The sequence below is a fragment of the Ceratotherium simum genome, unplaced genomic scaffold, assembly GCF_057802395.1.
Source record: "Ceratotherium simum simum isolate JZ-2026a unplaced genomic scaffold, ASM5780239v1 HiC_scaffold_43, whole genome shotgun sequence".
Classification (NCBI taxonomy): domain Eukaryota; kingdom Metazoa; phylum Chordata; class Mammalia; order Perissodactyla; family Rhinocerotidae; genus Ceratotherium; species Ceratotherium simum.
The window spans coordinates 3140756-3158242 of NW_028261259.1; the positions used below are offsets into that span (position 1 = coordinate 3140756).

General features: G+C 41.4%; 1 protein-coding gene across 8 annotated transcripts in view; it reads left to right on the forward strand.

The window, feature by feature from the left end:
* LOC147911402 (olfactory receptor 2Z1-like) overlaps positions 1–17487 on the forward strand; it is a 67244-nt gene that overhangs the window by 41063 nt on the left and 8694 nt on the right. Inside the window, exons 4-6 of one of the 8 annotated variants that reach the window (XR_015551078.1) lie at positions 285–371; positions 8487–8594; positions 12617–12659. The exons of 3 other annotated variants lie outside the window; for them this stretch is intronic. Coding sequence is in view for 1 of the 5 variants with exons in the window: in XM_087428121.1 (XP_087284247.1) it covers positions 6030–6824 (795 nt within the window). In the remaining 4 variants the exon portion in view is untranslated. 4 more of the 8 variants (XR_015551080.1, XR_015551086.1, XR_015551081.1 and 1 more) reach the window with 4 other exon arrangements.

Genomic DNA, 17487 nt, shown 5'->3' on the forward strand with positions numbered 1-17487 from the left:
GAACATCTTGGAAAAGGAAACAAGGGAAGAAAAATATGACTTCATCCCAAACAAAACAGACTGTTAACAACTATGCTCGTTTCACAGTCAACAGGAAGCAACGTTTTAAGTATTTCATATCCTAGCATGATAGCTTGTTACTGATACGTAACCCTTTCACTGATTTTAGCTATATTTCAAGAAATTGGTTGAGAGTTTGGGGTTGATGTAAAATACAACTTTTCCTATTTAAAATAAAGGAATACAGGGTGCAACTGACAGCTTTGTGTGCATCTGCTTTTCAGGCATGGACAACTGACATTAAGCAGGAGATACTTGTCTTGAGAAGATGTTAGTGTGGATGACACATGGAAATGGCAGCAACTATGAAGGTGGTATGCAAAGGATTAAAAGCTGATGCACACATCTAGACTCCTAACAGTTTCTGTGCCATCTTTCCCTCTTCCCCTGTTCTTTAGAGCAACATGGCTCAGCCACAAATAACTTCAATCACGGCTTCTTCCATTCATTCCTACACCCTTCCATCCACCCGTCCACCCATCCATCCATCTTTGATGCAAGTCAACATGCTAGGTGTTGGGGATCCAAGACCCACTGCCCAAGTCTCCATATCTTGGCTTCTCTTTCCAAACTCCCATCTGTTCCAGCCCTTCCTGTTTAATAAACATTGATGTGCCCGTGTGTCTTGGGTAGTGGTTATATAGAAATGAATGATAGCAGGAGCCTTGCTGTCCAGGAACTAAAGGTCTATGGCCGTGTTACTCAAAGTGTGGTCCATGAACTGTTATTGGCCCTTGAGGAGAAAGGGACCTTGGAAAGATTATCAATCTACAGCATCACTATGCTATGGTTCAACTGACATTTCTTCCAAAGAAAGACATTCTCAATGAAGGAAGCAGGGTGTGGAATAACCTTCTGGTGCAAGCTCCTTATCTCCATGCAGACTGCCCCAACTGCTTTGAGTCCTGGTCTAGAATCTGCTTGGAAAGAAGACCTCATGATATATGTCAAATCCAAGTTGTAAGGTCTGGCTGTATGGTGTGCTGAGTTGAGAAGCTCCATCCAGGCTCAGAGGTAGAAAGCAATGAGATCAATTACTAATGTCTGCCATGGGCTTGGGAATAGAGAGTGGTGACACGGTACAAAGAATTTGCTGATAGTTACTACTATATATCAAGTCCTTAGCATATGTCACTTATTCCTGCTTCTGTCTTGGTTACACCTTGTTTCCACCTGTCTGACTCAGTTTTGGTTTGAGCAGTGCTCTTGGTAACTCACTCTGCCTTGGCCTTGCCTATGACTTCCTGCAGTGGGCAACGCTGTTGAGGGTAGCCTGGCTCTCTAGTCTCTGCCCTTTCCTCTGGCTCTGTTTGTGGATATACAATAAGCTCATGGACATTAGAACCATCTGTGTCTAGACCATTGCATCTCCTGAGTCTTGGAGGCCTCTCAAGAATGGAATTTAGAGGTAGAAATGTCTCACCACTGCCTCATTATTTAACACAGCAAAATTCTGCTAGATATCAGGATTTGTTTTATTTTTGAGCATTGGGTCCATTTGCAGTAATAGGATCCCTTTTCTCCTCCTCCTAATTAGATCCAAACAAAAAGACTTGGATATTTGTCACATTCAGTTATCCACATCAATGCTGCCCATGCTTCCTGTGCTTGAGAGATGAGTAAATGTTATTCCATAATCCTCTAGGGAAAATCCAATTATCAAGGGCTCTAGGCTCCCACTGCAACCAATTTTCTGTCTAGCAGAAAGGGAGACCCAGAGGGGTTTCTGATGCAACAGCTCTCCCTGGAGCTTCCATCCCCAGATGATGAGGTCTATCTCTGCACAGAGGCAGCACTGGTTAAGCCCAGGATGCTGGAATCTAGAGAGGTTTTATCTGAGACTGTCTTGGAATGAGGGGGGTTGACAGGCTCATGGGGTGTTGAGAATGGTCCCTCACTCGACACACAGATCATGGTAAATGGGGGAAAGACCTTGCAACCCAGCCTTGTGGGGATCTGGGTCGTCCAGGCATGATTTAGAGACAAGACATTAGTGTCAGGATGGATCCAAAGAACTGCTGATGTTGTTTCCCACAAACATGCTGAGTTGAGTCTGTACAGGTATTCAGATGGAAAAATGGATTCTTGTCTACCTCTTTGATATTTGCCAATGTGCAGGGAGATGCCTTGTTGTTAGACTGAATGCTTACTCTTTCCATGTCTGTCTTCATCACTATGAACCCAAGAAGGCCAGGCCTCTAGACAGCAGGAAGTCATCTATGTTGATGTTCAATCCATGTTGAAGATCAACCCATGTTGACCTTCCATAAAAGCTGTTGGAAGCAGCCAGGCGTGGACACTTGACCTTGCTCATGAGGCTGGTACCAGAACAAGGTTTCTGACATGAGTTGGGGGCAACTTCGGCTCACCTTCTGAGGATTGGCCATCCACAACAGTGATCCCCTGGGGGAATTCTCAGTTCTGAACTCCTGGGCAGAAGAGCTGAGCAGTAACTCCAAGAAAGAAGCCACATCCAGTGTTGAGAGAGCTTAGGATTTGGAATCAGACAAATGGGAGCTCAAATCTGGCTAGAGATTCTAAAAACCCAGGGGTTTCCATTTTTTAAAAGATGCATCAATAACAGTGGGACCATCTGGGCACCTTAGAAGGAAAGGTGAGTTTGGGGGCACAGAGTACAGAGTGTGTGAGTGTATGTATGTGTAAAAAGTCCTCAAATATCTATTACAGTGTTTGGGGAGAGCGTGTAGAATGCCAAGAGAAAAATAGGGACTTTGAAATCAAATCCCTATTTTGTTCAAATCTTGGATCTGTTACTTCCTTGCTGGGTGATCCTGGACAAGTCTCTATGCTTCTCTGAACCTCTGTCTTCTCATCCAAATAATACATATAAATAACAATACCTACAGGCCCTGTTTTCTTTTATTGTGATAAAACATACATGACACAATTTACCATTTTAACCACTTCTAAGTGCACTGTTCATGGAGTTAAGTGTATTCACATTGTTGTGCAACCGTCTCCACCATCCATCTCCAGGACTGGAGGATTAAAGCATTAAGCACGTAAAACACTTAGCCAGATGCCTGCTACACAGTCAGCACTCAGTCGGTGTCAGCTCCTATCAGGGTGAGGACGTGTGAGTGGACAGAGCAAGACCAGGTTCATTTGGACACTTAAATAGCCCTGGACAGGAGTCTGCAGTAGAAGCTGTTTTACCAGCTGGGAGACTTGCTGACCAGGGGGATTTCTTGGCTATAAGTTGGCTGAAAGTTGTGAGGATTAGTTTTTGTTTTTGTTTTTTTCTGTATGGAGTCATGGAAATAGTGAGATATTCCTGGGATTTATGCTGTGTCTGAGCTTAAAACAATTTTACCATAAACATCTGGAAGAGGAATTGTTGAGTAAAGTCCATGCAGGTTACAATTGTCCTGTCTCTAAGCCAGAGGTTCTCAACCAGGGTCATTCTGCCTCCCAGGGACATTTGGTCATGTGTGGAGGCATTTTGGGTTTTCATAACTAGGGGTGGGAGGGAAGTGCTTCTGGCATCAAGTAGGTTGAGGCCAGGGATGCTGCTAAACTTCATACAATGCACAGAACAACCCCCTACAACAAAGAATTATCTGTCCCTAAATAATGCCAAGGTGGAAAAACCCTGTTGTAAGCCAATGGAGTTGGGAATGAGTGGATTTTTAAAGACTCTGCTAAGGGACCTCAGAGGCCAGAGAAGGAGCAGGTGGGTTTCTGCCCAGTAAGGACGAGGGCATCACAGAGCAGCACTCATGAGGATGAGCTGGACAGGTTCAGGCTTGACCATGGAAGGGGTCATGATGTTGAATAATAATAACAGGAGTCGACATTAACAAGAACGCCCTATGTACCTGGCACTGTGCTAAGTGAAGATCATCCAGCAAGCAATCTTTAATGCTTTTCCCCTCCAGAGAATTAGTAATATTTACAATTTGTTGAGCACTTGCCGTGTGGCAGGCACTAAGCTCTTAACACACACCCTTTGATTTAATCTTTACAACAATGCCTGTGACCCAGATTACTCCCATCCATTTTATGGATGAAGAAATTGAGGTTGAGTAGCTACCCAAGGACATGCTTCCATGAAAGAGTTGAGCTGGGATCCAAGCTCCTGTGTACACTTTCCCAACCACCAATCCATACATCTCATTTCCTCTATTTCTTCTGCCTGGAAGAACTTTCCCTCCTCTACCTGCCGTGAAAACTCCTAGTTGATCTTCAAAACTCAGCTCCAATGCCTCCTCCTCTGTGAAGCCTTCCCTGTCCCCACCCCAGGCAGAGGTTAATCCTCTGGGTACCCAAAGCATCATGCATGTGTCTCTATTATATTTCTCATCATACTATTCTGAAATGATGTGAACAATGCTTGTTTTCCCTCTCAAACTCTAAATTCTATAATCACAGAACTAAGTTATCTTACTTCCTTACATCATGGACTGACTTTGGAAAATGCTGCCAATGAGGCAGCCCATTCCATTTTTGGTTGGATTTTGTTGTTAGAAATTTCTTCATTAGGATGAACCACACAGCTGGGCTTACTAACATCCACTTCCCAGCAGCAAGAAGCAGGTAGTTCTACTGCGTCCCTCTCATAGAAGCTCTTCAGATACTGAGGGCACCTGTCACCTGTCCCAAGAGGTTTCCCTGACCATATCCTGTGGAGTCCCCAGCCGTTTCCTACAGAATATTGTACTCACTTCCCTCACTGTACTTCCCTCTATCACATAGATCTTGTCTATTTATGTCCTTGTCTGTCATTGGTATCCTGATGGAGACTGTGGCGTCCCGGGAAGCAGGGATCTTGCCCAGGTGGTTCACCTCTGAATTAGTGTGTGACTAATTTTGTTGAATGTATGGGTGAATGGCTGGTTGGGGGCTTGGATGTGATAGGAAAGTTAGGATGGTGAATAACTAAAGACAGCTTTAAAGGCCATCTGAGTGAAGATGGCAGCCTTAGGACAAAGAGTTCCCGTGAGACCCTCAAGAGAAGGCACTTGCCTTTAAATGGCCAGTCTTGCTGCTTTCTTATCTACATACAATTGGGGATGGACATCCTTTCTGTCCTGCATTGTCCATTGTTGGAGTTGTGGGTGATGTATGGTATTCCAGGGCAATCTGGGTTTGCTGGGGGCGTGGAGTTGCCAAGGGAATTAAGCATTCCGGATTTAAGTATGCAGCTCTTACTGGTCCATGGTCATCTTTCTTGTTCACCTCATTCACTGGGGCGATATTGATTAGAGACTCACAATCTTCTAGACCTAGTGTCTTACCCTAGTCCTTGAAATTGAGTCAGACTACCCACAGGTCACTACTCTCCCATCCAATGCAGCAAAGTCACCAGTAATAGCTGAGCTCATTGGCAACTGTCCCCCACCCAACCCCAGTCCATTTGACCTCCAACCTGCTGTCACCCAAGTTTCTCTTTGGTTCACATTGCCTAGATTCACAGTCTGAATTCACAGATTGACCCCAGTGCTGGCACTTCATAGATTTCTCTTTGCTCCAGATTCTCATCCAGGCATTTGGACTCAGGCCCTCCTCTGTGTTTTCTTACTTGCTTTTTTACTTCAGCTTCATCATCACCTGTTTTACATCCCAGTCTTGGAATCTCACCTCTTCTTTGGCCCCAGGACCATCGGGATGAGGGATATTGAAACAATCAGTTGTGTCTATGTTACTGTCTTTGACTTGGACTTCAAAATTTGGACTACAAGCGTCAGTGGGTAGTTGACTGGGGTGTGGCCAAATATCTTGCTTAGAGAATCAAGTTGCTGCTCTCCCACCCCATGCGTGTGACAGACATCACTCATTGATTGTGGCGTTGCTCCTACTGATTCTAGCTGTGACCTCATCACTCTTCTCAAGGTACCACTCTAGACAGCCACTACCAGTCGATGGCCTTTGCCAGGTGGGATGAAACTTATTTGCTTCTTGATATAGGTCTCCTGTTGTTTCTTCAGCAAAGATATGTTATGTAAAACATGGGGGATGTGAATCAATCAGTGGGGTCTGACTTCATTCTCGTGAGTCTCTTCAGTCGCTCAGGGTCACATCAGCTTCTCTTCTCCCTCGTGGCTGCCATGTTTATCATGGGCCTTCTGGGCAACACCCTTCTGCTATTTCTGATCCACATGGACTCCAGGCTCCACACACCCATGTACTTGCTGCTCAGTCAGCTCTCTCTGTTTGATATTGGCTTCCCCTTGGTCACTATCCCCAAGATGGCATCAGACTTCTTGCAGGGAGAAGGTTCCATCTCCTTTGGGGGTTGTGCAGCTCAAATATTCTTCCTGATGCTGATGGGTGTGGCTGAGGGCATCCTGTTGGCCCTCATGTCCTATGACCGTTATGTTGCTGTGTGCCACCCCCTGCAGTATCCTCTGCTCATGAGGCGCCAGGTGTGCCTGCTCATGGTGGGCTTCTCGTGGTTGGCAGGTGTGCTCAGTGCCTCCATCCAGACCTCCATCACTCTGTACTTCCCCTACTGTGCCTCCCGCATCGTGGACCACTGCTTCTGTGAGGTGCCAGCCCTGCTGAAGTTCTCCTGTGCAGACACATCTGCCTATGAGTTGGCGCTGTCCACCTGGGGGGTGCTGATCCTTGTGCTTCCCCTTTCCTTCATTGCCACCTCCTATGGCCATGTGCTGGGGGCCGTTCTACACATGCACTCAGAGGAGGCCCAAAACAAGGCCTTCACCACCTGCTCCTCGCACATCACAGTAGTGGGACTCTTTTATGGAGCAGCCGTGTTCATGTACATGGTACCAGGAGCCTAACACAGTCCACACCAGGACAACATGGTCTCCCTCTTCTACAGCCTTGTCACCCCCACACTCAACCCCCTCATCTACAGTCTGAGGAACTGGGAGGTGCGTATGGCTTTAGTCAAAGTGCTCAGCAGAGCTGGATTCAGGCCAGAGTGATGACCGTGCAGGGGTCTACTGGCTCATCCCAGTGGTCCTCCATCCCACCATCTCCCCAAAGCACTAATTTGTGGTGTAGCTGCTAAGGCCTATGTTGAAAGCAAGTGTCTTCCAGCTTCTTCCCATCCCATGATGAGCTGGGCTCATGTTTTCTCCCATGGACTTGTGTAAATCAACTGTAGCAGTCCCAATCACTTTTGTTATATTCCTTATTACTATTTACACAAATGGAAGGCCCTACTTTGTAAAGTTGAGATCTCCTTGTTATTGAATTCATAGTTATACTAGTAATAATTAACATTTGTTGACGAATTTGTCTGCTAAGTGAGTGTTACTTCATCCTCAAGACAATTTTGAGGTGTAGGGACTATCATGTTTTATATGTAAGAAAAAAAAAAGACTCAAAAAGGGAAGACAACCCAACAATGGTCATACTTCCAGAAAGAGGTAGAGCTGGGACTTGAATCCATGATCATTTGATGCCAAAGACAGTCCCCCAACCACTGTGCTGTTTGACTGCCAAGCAGAGATATACTGACTGCCATAGGTTAGAGCGTGCGTGTGTGTGTGTAAAGATGGAAAACCATGCATATCATTTTCTTTAATGAAATATGGAGTTCTTAGTTTAGAAGATTAAAAATAAATGCTCTGTTTGCTTCTAAGTCCAGCCTTGAAATCAGTTTAAAACCAGAGCAACTGAAACAAAATATCCAGAGCGCAAACATTGAATATAAATCATTCATTTGTTTGCACCATGTGTTATCATATATTTGAGCCTCCTTAATTTTGTCCTTGACTAGGTAGCTAAAAATAAATTCTTGAATTTTTAAAAAGAGATTTAAAATTATATATTTCCCAGAATATAATGTTTGCTTTTTCCTTTATTCCCTCCTGCTTTTCTTGAGATTCTTTGTTTTCTAATTTCTTCAAATTCAAGATTAAGTTAAACATTTTTCATCAATTAAAAAATATTTTAGATGAGATATGTCTACTCAATCACTGTAGTATGTATTTTTCAATGTTTCCTGTATGGTAATTCTGTGCATTTTTTACTATTGTTTTATAAATTATTTAAAAGGTATTTTTTAAAGTTTCCTGTATTGAGGCAATTTATCCTTAATTAAAATTTACATTATTTCATTGTACTCAGATAGTTTTCTTTGGATTATTTCCGTTTAAAGGAATTAAGTTTTTCTTCCATTGTCTAAACATATGGTCAAATTTTGTTAGAGACCATAGACTCTAAAATATGTATTCAGTTGACGCAGAAGATAGATTTAATATATATCAAATAGATCTACTACACAAATAATATATTTAAAGAATCCTTATGAATAATTTTATCTAGTTGAATTGGTGTAGTCTGGGAAAGGTGAATTAAGGTTTCATGTACTCTTAAAATTCACTTTATTTCTTTTCTTTTATGCGGAGGAATTTTTATTTGCCTCTGAGATTTGCAACACTTCGTGACATCTTTAAAGTTAACTTGTTTAATTCTTTTAATCATGAATTCAGTACTGTTGGGTGATAATGAACTGATCTACCAGAGGCTTTGTTGAAAACCTGAAGAAATCATAAACATCAAAGAAGTTAGGTTTGTCCACACACCACTCAAAATACCAGGTAAAGATCGTTTTTCAAGTGGTCTGTAATAAAGCTGTATGATACATGCAAAAGTAATTTATAAAATTTATACCAAAAAAAGAAAAGGAGGACTATCTAACCAATTTCCTTGAGGCTAGAGTAACCGTGATGACAATTTGGAAAAGAACAATGGAAAAATGATTTCTGTCCCAGTTCACTTACACATCTTGATGCAATCATTGTATGTGTTATGGTAGCTGATGGAATCCAATTGAGTATTAAAAAGAAGATCTTTTTGGATAATGTTAAGATTTATTCCTGGATCCAAATGCTGAAAGAAAAGTATAAATTCTATGATTGCTTCTTAGGTAAATTCTCCCAAACATTTAAGTTAGAGGTAATACAAGTTCCATAAAAACACTTACTTCCCAATTCATTTTGTGAAGCTAGCATTATTACTCAACATCAAACCTGATAAAGACATTACAAGAAAAGAAAACTACAAACCAAAATCTCTAATAAACACAAACAGAATAATTCTTAACAACATTTTAGCAAATTAGATCCCATGATATCTAAAAAGGATCACACATTATGACCCAGTGAGAGTTTAAGGAATTCAAGTTTCATATAACATTCAAATAGCAATCAATATAATTCACTCTTTTAGCAAACTAAATAAGAAAAAACATCTGATCATCTCAATATATGTATAAAAAGCTATTTAGAAAATCCAAGATACCTTACTGATCAAAACTCTTAGCACTGTTAGCTAGAAGGGCACTTCCTCAACTTGATAAATCCATCTGCAAAAGACCTACTGCTTGCATCATACTTCATGGGCAAGGAGTAAATGCTTTCTCCTAGGATCAAACAAAACAAGGACATCCATTCTCGGCACTTCTCTTCCCCCTTTACTGTAAGCTCCATAAAGTGAAATAAAAGAGGAAAAGTAAGCAAATATAACCCAGATTGGAATAGAAGAAGTAAACTGTGTTTATCCACAGACAACAAGATCATCTATGTAGAAAATCTGATGGAAAATACAAAACAATGCTACACTAATGAGTGAGTTTAGCAAAGTTGCATGATACAAGAGCAACGTAGAAAAACCACTTTATTTCTACATACTGGCAAATAAACACTGTGATATGAAATAAATGTAAAATGAAATAAAGTTAAATTAGTAAATTGTTCTAAAATTTAATTATATATTTAATTATTCAATTACAAAATTATGTATTAATTAGTTAACTATTAATTTATTAAATGAAACTTGTTCTCTTTACAATTGAATAAAAATATGATATACTTAAAGATAAACTGATAAAAGTTGGGCAAGTCTTGCGCACTGAAAAGTACAAAATTATGTTTAGAATAATTAAGGAAGACTTAAAAATACAGACATATATTTTGTTCTTGTTTCTGCAGGTTCAACATTGTTAATATGTCAATTCTTTATAAAGATATTTATTCAATGCAATTTTAATCACAATCATAGTAAGCATTTGTTTTTTTTGGTGTAAACTGAATAGCTCCTTACAAAATTCATGTAGGAATGCAAAGGACCTAGAACAGAAAACCATTGGAAAAGAACAATAATATGGAAGAATAATCCTGAGTGATTTCAAGGCATTTGATAAAATCTAGAGCAATAAATATAGTATAGTATTTTCATAGAGATTACCAAATAGATCAATGAAAGAGAATGGAGTCCAGAAATAGACCCACACAACTGGACAAAGGTGCAAATGCAAATCTATGGAGAAAAAAAAGTCTTTTCAACAATACTGCTGGGACATTTGATATTAATATTAAAAAATAACTTTAATTCATAACTTACAGTTACACAAATATTAACTCAAAATTTCTAATAGACCTAAAAGAAATCTAAAATATAAAATTCGTAGAAAACAGTATAGCAGAAAGTCTTTCTGACTGTGGATTATACAAATATTTCTTTGATAGCACACCAAAAGCACAATTCAAAGATTAAAAGAAGAGTGATAATTTGGACTTCCTAGAAATTAAGAATTTCTGCTTTTTGAAAGACACTCTTAAGAGAATGAAAAATAATCACATACTGGGAATAAATATTTGCATATCTGATGAAAGATTCTTCATCCCTACATGAAGAGTTTTCAAAACTTAAGAATAAGAAAATCAACAGCCAATTTAAAAAAATGGGCAAATTATTTGCATGGCAACTTCACCAAAGAAGATATATGGATTTCGATAATCATATGAAAAGATGTTCAACATCTTTTCACAAGGGAAAGGCAAATTAAATGTACAGTGGAATACCATTACATATTTTTTAGAATGAATAAAATTTAAAAAGACTGATCATTTCAGGTCTTTTCAAAGATATGAAGGAACTAAAACTCTTATACATTGCTAAAGTACATCGACAAAGAAAACATTTTGGCAATTTCTTAAAAGTTAAATGTATATCCACCATACGACCTAACCATTGCATTCTTGGGTATTTATCCAAAAAGAATGAAAGCATATAAACAGACCTATAGGTAGATGTTCAAAGTAGCTTTATTTGTAATAATCAAAACCTGGAAACAATCTAAATATCCATCAATAGAGGACTTGACTAAACAGACTGTAGAATATCCATACAATGGAATACTATTCAGTAATAAAAATGAATTAACTTTTAATATATGCAACAATATGGATGTATTGTATAGTAATGTGTCCACTAAAGGAAGACAGATAAAAATGGGTACATAACGAAATGATTCTAGAAGTTCAAACTAATCTATAGTGTCAGGAAGCTGGTGGGTTGTTGCCTGGGTAATGAGGGGCCAACAAAAGAGGCACAGGAACCATTTAAGAACGATGGAAATGATCATTATCTGAATTGTGGTTTTGGCTTCATGGGTGTATAAGTATGTCAAAACTGATTGAATTGCATGCTTTAATTATGCACGGCCTACTTTATGTCAATTACGCCCTGATAAAGCTGTTACAAAAAATAAACACGTGGGGCCGGCCCGGGGGAGCGGCGGTTAGGTGCGTGTGCTCCGCTGCCGCTGCCTGGGGTTCGCAGGTTCGGATCCTGGGTGCGCACAGACGCACTGCTTGTCAAGCCATGCTGTGGCAGTGTGCCATATAAAGTAGAGGAAGATTGGTACGTTTGTTAGCCCAGGGCCAATCTTCCTTGGCAAAAAAGAGAAGGATTGGCATCAGATGTTATCTCCGGGCTGATCTTCCTTACAAAAAAACAAAACATGTACTGATAATTCGTGGATCATATTCTGTTTAGGTTGGTGGGTCTCAGAAACCTATGGATATTCATGGGTGCTCATTTCAACAATGCCCTTCTCAGTAGTGGGGACCTAGACTGAGCTTCTTTCTCCTGACTTGTCAGGCCAAGGGTATCAGCATCTCAGGATGCTTGCACGGCACACAGTCGGGGCACTAACAGGGGGTTGGTGTCCCAGAAGTAGGTGTTGGAGGGGTTTCTCTGCCTTGTGCAGTCTGAGCCCCTCAGGGAATAGCTATACGATCAGATCAAAGGAAAGAGCATGAGACAGAGATTGAGCAATGGAGGATGTTGACTTCTCTCTTCTCTCTTGAAGGAAATGGGAAGAAAAAGGAAAATAGAAGAAGGAAAAAGAAGGGACAGAACATTCCGAACTCGTCGGTCTGTTTCTGCAGTTTCTGTGCACACCTTAGAGAACTCTCAGGGGGATTCGATGCAAACACGGGGTCACACATTCACACACACTGACACTCACACACGTAATGCAGAATTTACAAATAACGTGTCACTTCTTGGTTTGAGTTGGGCAGAAAATATAGCTAGTGTATTTCTGGTACCCTCAACAAAGCATAGAAGGGGAAAGACTCAGTCAGTACCATGTCTCCATCCCTGTGGTCATCAGGCTTTGGGAATTTAGAACAATTTTAAAAATCCATATTGCACAAAATGGGTAAAGACTGCAGAGTCATTTTGTTGATGGTTTCCTTTGCTGTGCAGAAGCTTTTTAGTTTGATGTAGTCCCATTTGTTTATTTTTTCTATTGTTTCTCTTGCCCGGTCAGATGTGGTGTTTGAAAAGATGTTGCTAAGACCGATGTCGAAGAGCGTACTGCCTATGTTTTCTTCTAGAACTTTCGAAAAGACAACCTAACAATTGGGAGAAGATATTTGCAAACCATACATCTCATAAGGGCTTAATCTCCAAAATATATAAAGAACTCATGCATCTCAACAACAAAAAAACTACCAACCCAATTAAAAAATGGGCAAAAGACCTGAACAGACATTTCTCCAAAGAAGATATACAGATGGCCAACAGACACATGAAAAGATGTTCAAAATCACTAACTATCAGGGAAATGCAAATCAAAACTACAATGAGATATCACCTCACGCCCGTCAGAATGGCTATAATTAACAAGACAGGAAACAACATGTGTTGGAGAGGATGTGGAGAGAAGGGAACTCTCATACACTGCTGGTGGGAGTGCAAACTGGTGCAGCCACTATGGAAAACAGTATGGAGATTCCTCAAAAAATCAACGATAGAACTACCATATGATCCAGCTATTCCGCTGTTGGGTATTTATCCAAAGAACTTGAAAACACCAATTTGCAAAGGTACATGCACCCCTGTGTTCATTGCAGCCTTATTCACGATAGCCAAGACTTGGAAGCAACCTAAGTGCCCATCAAGGGACGAATGGATAAAGAAGCTGTGGTATATATACACAATGGAATACTACTCAGCCATAAGAAACGACGAAATCCAGCCATTTGTGACATCATGGATGGACATTGAGGGTATAATGCAAAGTGAAATAAGTCAGAGGGAGAAGGCCAAATACTGTATGATTTCCTTCATTAAGTAGTAGATAATAACAACAATAAACAAACACATAGGGACAGAGATTGGATTGGTGGTTACCAGAGGGGAAGGGGGGAGGGAGGAGGGTGAAAGGGATAATTCGGTACATGTGTGTGGTGATGGGTTGTAATTAGTATTTTGGTGGTGAACATGATGTAGTCCATGCAGAAATAGAAGTACAATGATGTACACCTGAAATTTTTGCAATGTTATAAACCAATGTTACTGCAATAAACAAAAAATTAAAAAAAAAAAAAGACTGCAGAGTCAGAAACACATAAATCAGAGAGAATGACATGACAGAATCTATCCAATATAACAACAAATTCCTGCGTCTACGGTGAGCGGAAGAGACAAAGGAGCTAGAGGGAACTGCAGGCTCAGTCCACAACAGGGGATAATTCGGCTTGTGTGGGGCACAGCATACACCCACTATCATTCTGCCTTCATCCTGAAATAGCGGGGCACGTCCCAGGCTGATACCCAGGACAAGGGCACAGCTGGGAGCAGCTGTAAGTAGAAAGGATGTACTTATACGGAGTCACAGTGCTGAGACTTCTCCCTCTGTACACTGTGATCAAAGCAGCTTTCCACTTCCTCTTCTTTCCATTGCTTCACTCCAGCCCACTCAGGGGCTCTGGAGATCCCCCTGGGGCTCTGCACCTGTGCCTCTCTGTTTTCCCCCTGGTGAGAAACAACTTGGAAAAACACGTTTTGGACTCTCCTTCTCCCCTGGCATCTACGACTTCATCAAGTTTTGTGGCCAACAAGTCTCCAGAGACCCCCTCACCCTGAAATAAATGGTTCTACAATCCTGTGCATGTCCCTGCAAGTAGCTGGGAGTTGTTGTGGCATAAGACAGCTCTGAGGGATGTGGCAGGGTTAGAAAGGGTCAGTCTTTGACTCAACACTCATTCCATTGCGTAATTCTATATGACAGTTTAAGTCATTGATGATGAGCTGTGCCACTCCCAGAAGGTATTCATCACCAAGCTCCAGCATCACTGGGACTCAACACCTGGCCCCATGAAATTCTGCTTATCCAAAGGGACAGAATTCACCTTGGATTCTGCACAGACCCAAGACAAGTATGTCAGGACATGAGGGGCACAGCTGACCATGAGAATGACCGCTAGTGGTTCCCTGTATGTCTTCTCTTCTTTCTGCACTTTATCCCAGACTTCAAAAATCCAGCCACTTCTTTTTCCTTTTGACTTAAATCAGCCAGTACCATAGGAAGCCTATTTTGTTCCAGAGCGTCTCTTTAGTGCTGGGGCTGCAAAGAAGAACTCGGCAGAGTCACTACCCTCGCAGATCTCACCGTCTTGCAAGAGCATTAAAAAATGTCCTCCTTCCTTTATCCTATTTAGGTAAAGCAGGTCCATGAAGGTGGGCTGTGTGCTTTCATCAAAGAAGATGCAGCCTCTTGCAGCTACAGCAACTACTGTGTTTTCCAGGCTGGGTTTCCACTACCCCAAGAACACTGTGGAGGGAAATCAGCATTTCCTCCCTCTTGCTCTCAAGTGTTCCATCCTCTTTCCCTGTACTTCAGCACCAGCATCCAAACCATATCCAGAAGATTAGCACCCAAGTTGAAACACCACAGATCCTAAATCCCACTTACAGCTGAGACCCTCACAAAAATACTGTAATTCAATGGTAACTCCTGAGGTCACCTTTTTCCCTGAGACCCAAATCTCAGCCTGCACAGGGCTTACAAGAGGGTGCCAATGGGATATCCTGGGGGCCCCCTGAGGCTGGAAAGAAATACTTTATAATGTTCTCTGTATTAAATACATATCAGGAACAAGAGATTTTAATAGAATTAAACTTGAGTGTGTATGTGTGATAATTTTTACTATCTGGGTGTTTTTTTTTTCCAGTTACACACAATATACATGAGATTATTGGATATACCATGAAAATGAATAACTTGAGGAAATATATAACTGATTAAAATGAAAGATTTTCATAGTGTGAAGACTGTGGAGAGAAAATGTCATACTTAAGAGCTTTGAATAAAGAGCTAAGTGGCTTGTGTTCAAATTCTAGCTTCACCACTTACTAGATATAGGACCTTGGATAAGTTACTTATCTTGTTTTTGCCTCAATTTTCCCATCTGGCAATTAGTAATGTTAAGAGTAGCTGGAGTGTGAGATTATTCAGAGTATTAAGGGAGTTAATATATGAAAATGCTTGGAACACACAGCATATCAGAAGGTTTATATCATCTATGATAAAGACGTTGAAAAATATTCTTCCTACATCATAAGCTCCCGAGCATTGTGACCAGCCCTCTGCGTGGAGCGCACAGGTAGAAACAACTCCTTGACAATGATAAGTAAATGAATGAACTGCATGGTTGAATGCATTGCAAATATTCTAATCTGCACTAACCATGCTTCTCAGAGAGGAGGAGCTGGGTTAGATCAACTTATTTAGGTTGGTGGGAAGGTTTTCAGTGGTTTGAGGTCATGACTTCTTAGAATTTCTCGGATCTTATGGGGGAGGGATTGGACTCCCTGGGGTGGGGGTACAGATGGTTGTCAGGGTAGCTGTGCCTTTTCCAGAGGAAGGAGAGGGGAATTGAGCTGAGAACAGAACCCTGCATGAGCCCAAGACTTGGAAGACAAGAAGCGGAGGAGACACTGCCGAGAGGCTCAGATGGAAGTCAGAAGCAAAGAGGAGAAACTTGGCTGTCCATTTCACTAACTGGTCCTCCTGCTTGGAAGACCCTGTGCTCAGACCTTTGAAGGACTAATCTGACTTTAGAAATTCAACATTTATTTTTCAAAAGTATACATTGTGCATAATATTTAAAAATATTGTTATTCTACAAGGCTTATATGAGAAGCAGAGTCCTTTGTTCTTGCAAAAGTGGAAAATTGCACCAATGCCACCATCACACACCTAAAAATTCAAAGCTCACGAACTCCCAAGTTAAGTGGATCCCATTGTCCTACTTGACAAATATATCTTCATAATGTCCTCGAGACCAGGTTTGGATTTAGAATTCTAGATTCTGCAGGAACTGCACCAGAATGTGTTGACACAAGGGGACTTGACCCATGGCCAGCTCCTTACTTCGGCATTCTGCACCACGAGAAACCAGGAGCTCATGCAGGTGCATGTCTCAGGCTGCGTGTCCAAGTTCTCTTCAAACACTTGCTAGAGCCAACCCTGGAGATGCAATGGAACCAAGTGGGCAAACACCGTCAGTGTTGAAGCTGGGCACTCAAAGAGACTGAGTTTTGGGGAAAATGTTCCCGTGGCCTGAGGCAGGTGGAACAGGGCAGCGAGAGAGGGAGACCTTGGGGAAATCCTGAAGGTGTGGTCAGAGGGGCTGGAGCCAGGGGATTTGTCATCAGGGGTCTGATGTGATTGGTTGGCCATGGTCTAAATAAAAGGAGGGGCCAGCAAGGGGGGAATGTGTGAGGATAACTTGACTGGAGGTGGATGTATCAGAGTCAGCCCAATGCCTCCCAAACTCATCTGGTGGAGCCTGTCTGGGACTCAACTTCCATTGTCTACATGAAGCATAGCATGCACAGCGATATTCACTGTCTACTCTACCCTCTTCATTCATTCATTTATTCATTCAATCCATGAAATAGTTCATTGGTCTTGTCTCTCGAATTTTCAGTGTCAATAGGAATGGTATTTTTACTTAGTAAAACTAAATTGATTTATGAGAAGAATATCCCAGGGAATGTTATCCATAAATACAACATCTAAGAGAGGAAGGGGAGCCAAGGGCACAAGACACCTTGACAGACTTTCTGGTTTTCATTCCCACCCAAATGTCGAAATAGACTGGGTTCTGATTTTCTTTACTCACAGCAAGGAGGTAGGAGGTTTTTGATGCGCAACCTCTGGTCACTTGAGAAATTCTGATGGGAATTTGGGACTGACCTCAGGCTGATTTTGATGGGACTCCTGAATGTGCCTCTGAAACTGTGTGTTATAGGAGTGTGTGTGTGAGTGTGTTTCTGTGTGTGCTGTCAGAGTGGGGTGTACTGCTCCATTATGGGGGCCGGCAGAGCTCCCTAACCCTTGGGAAATCC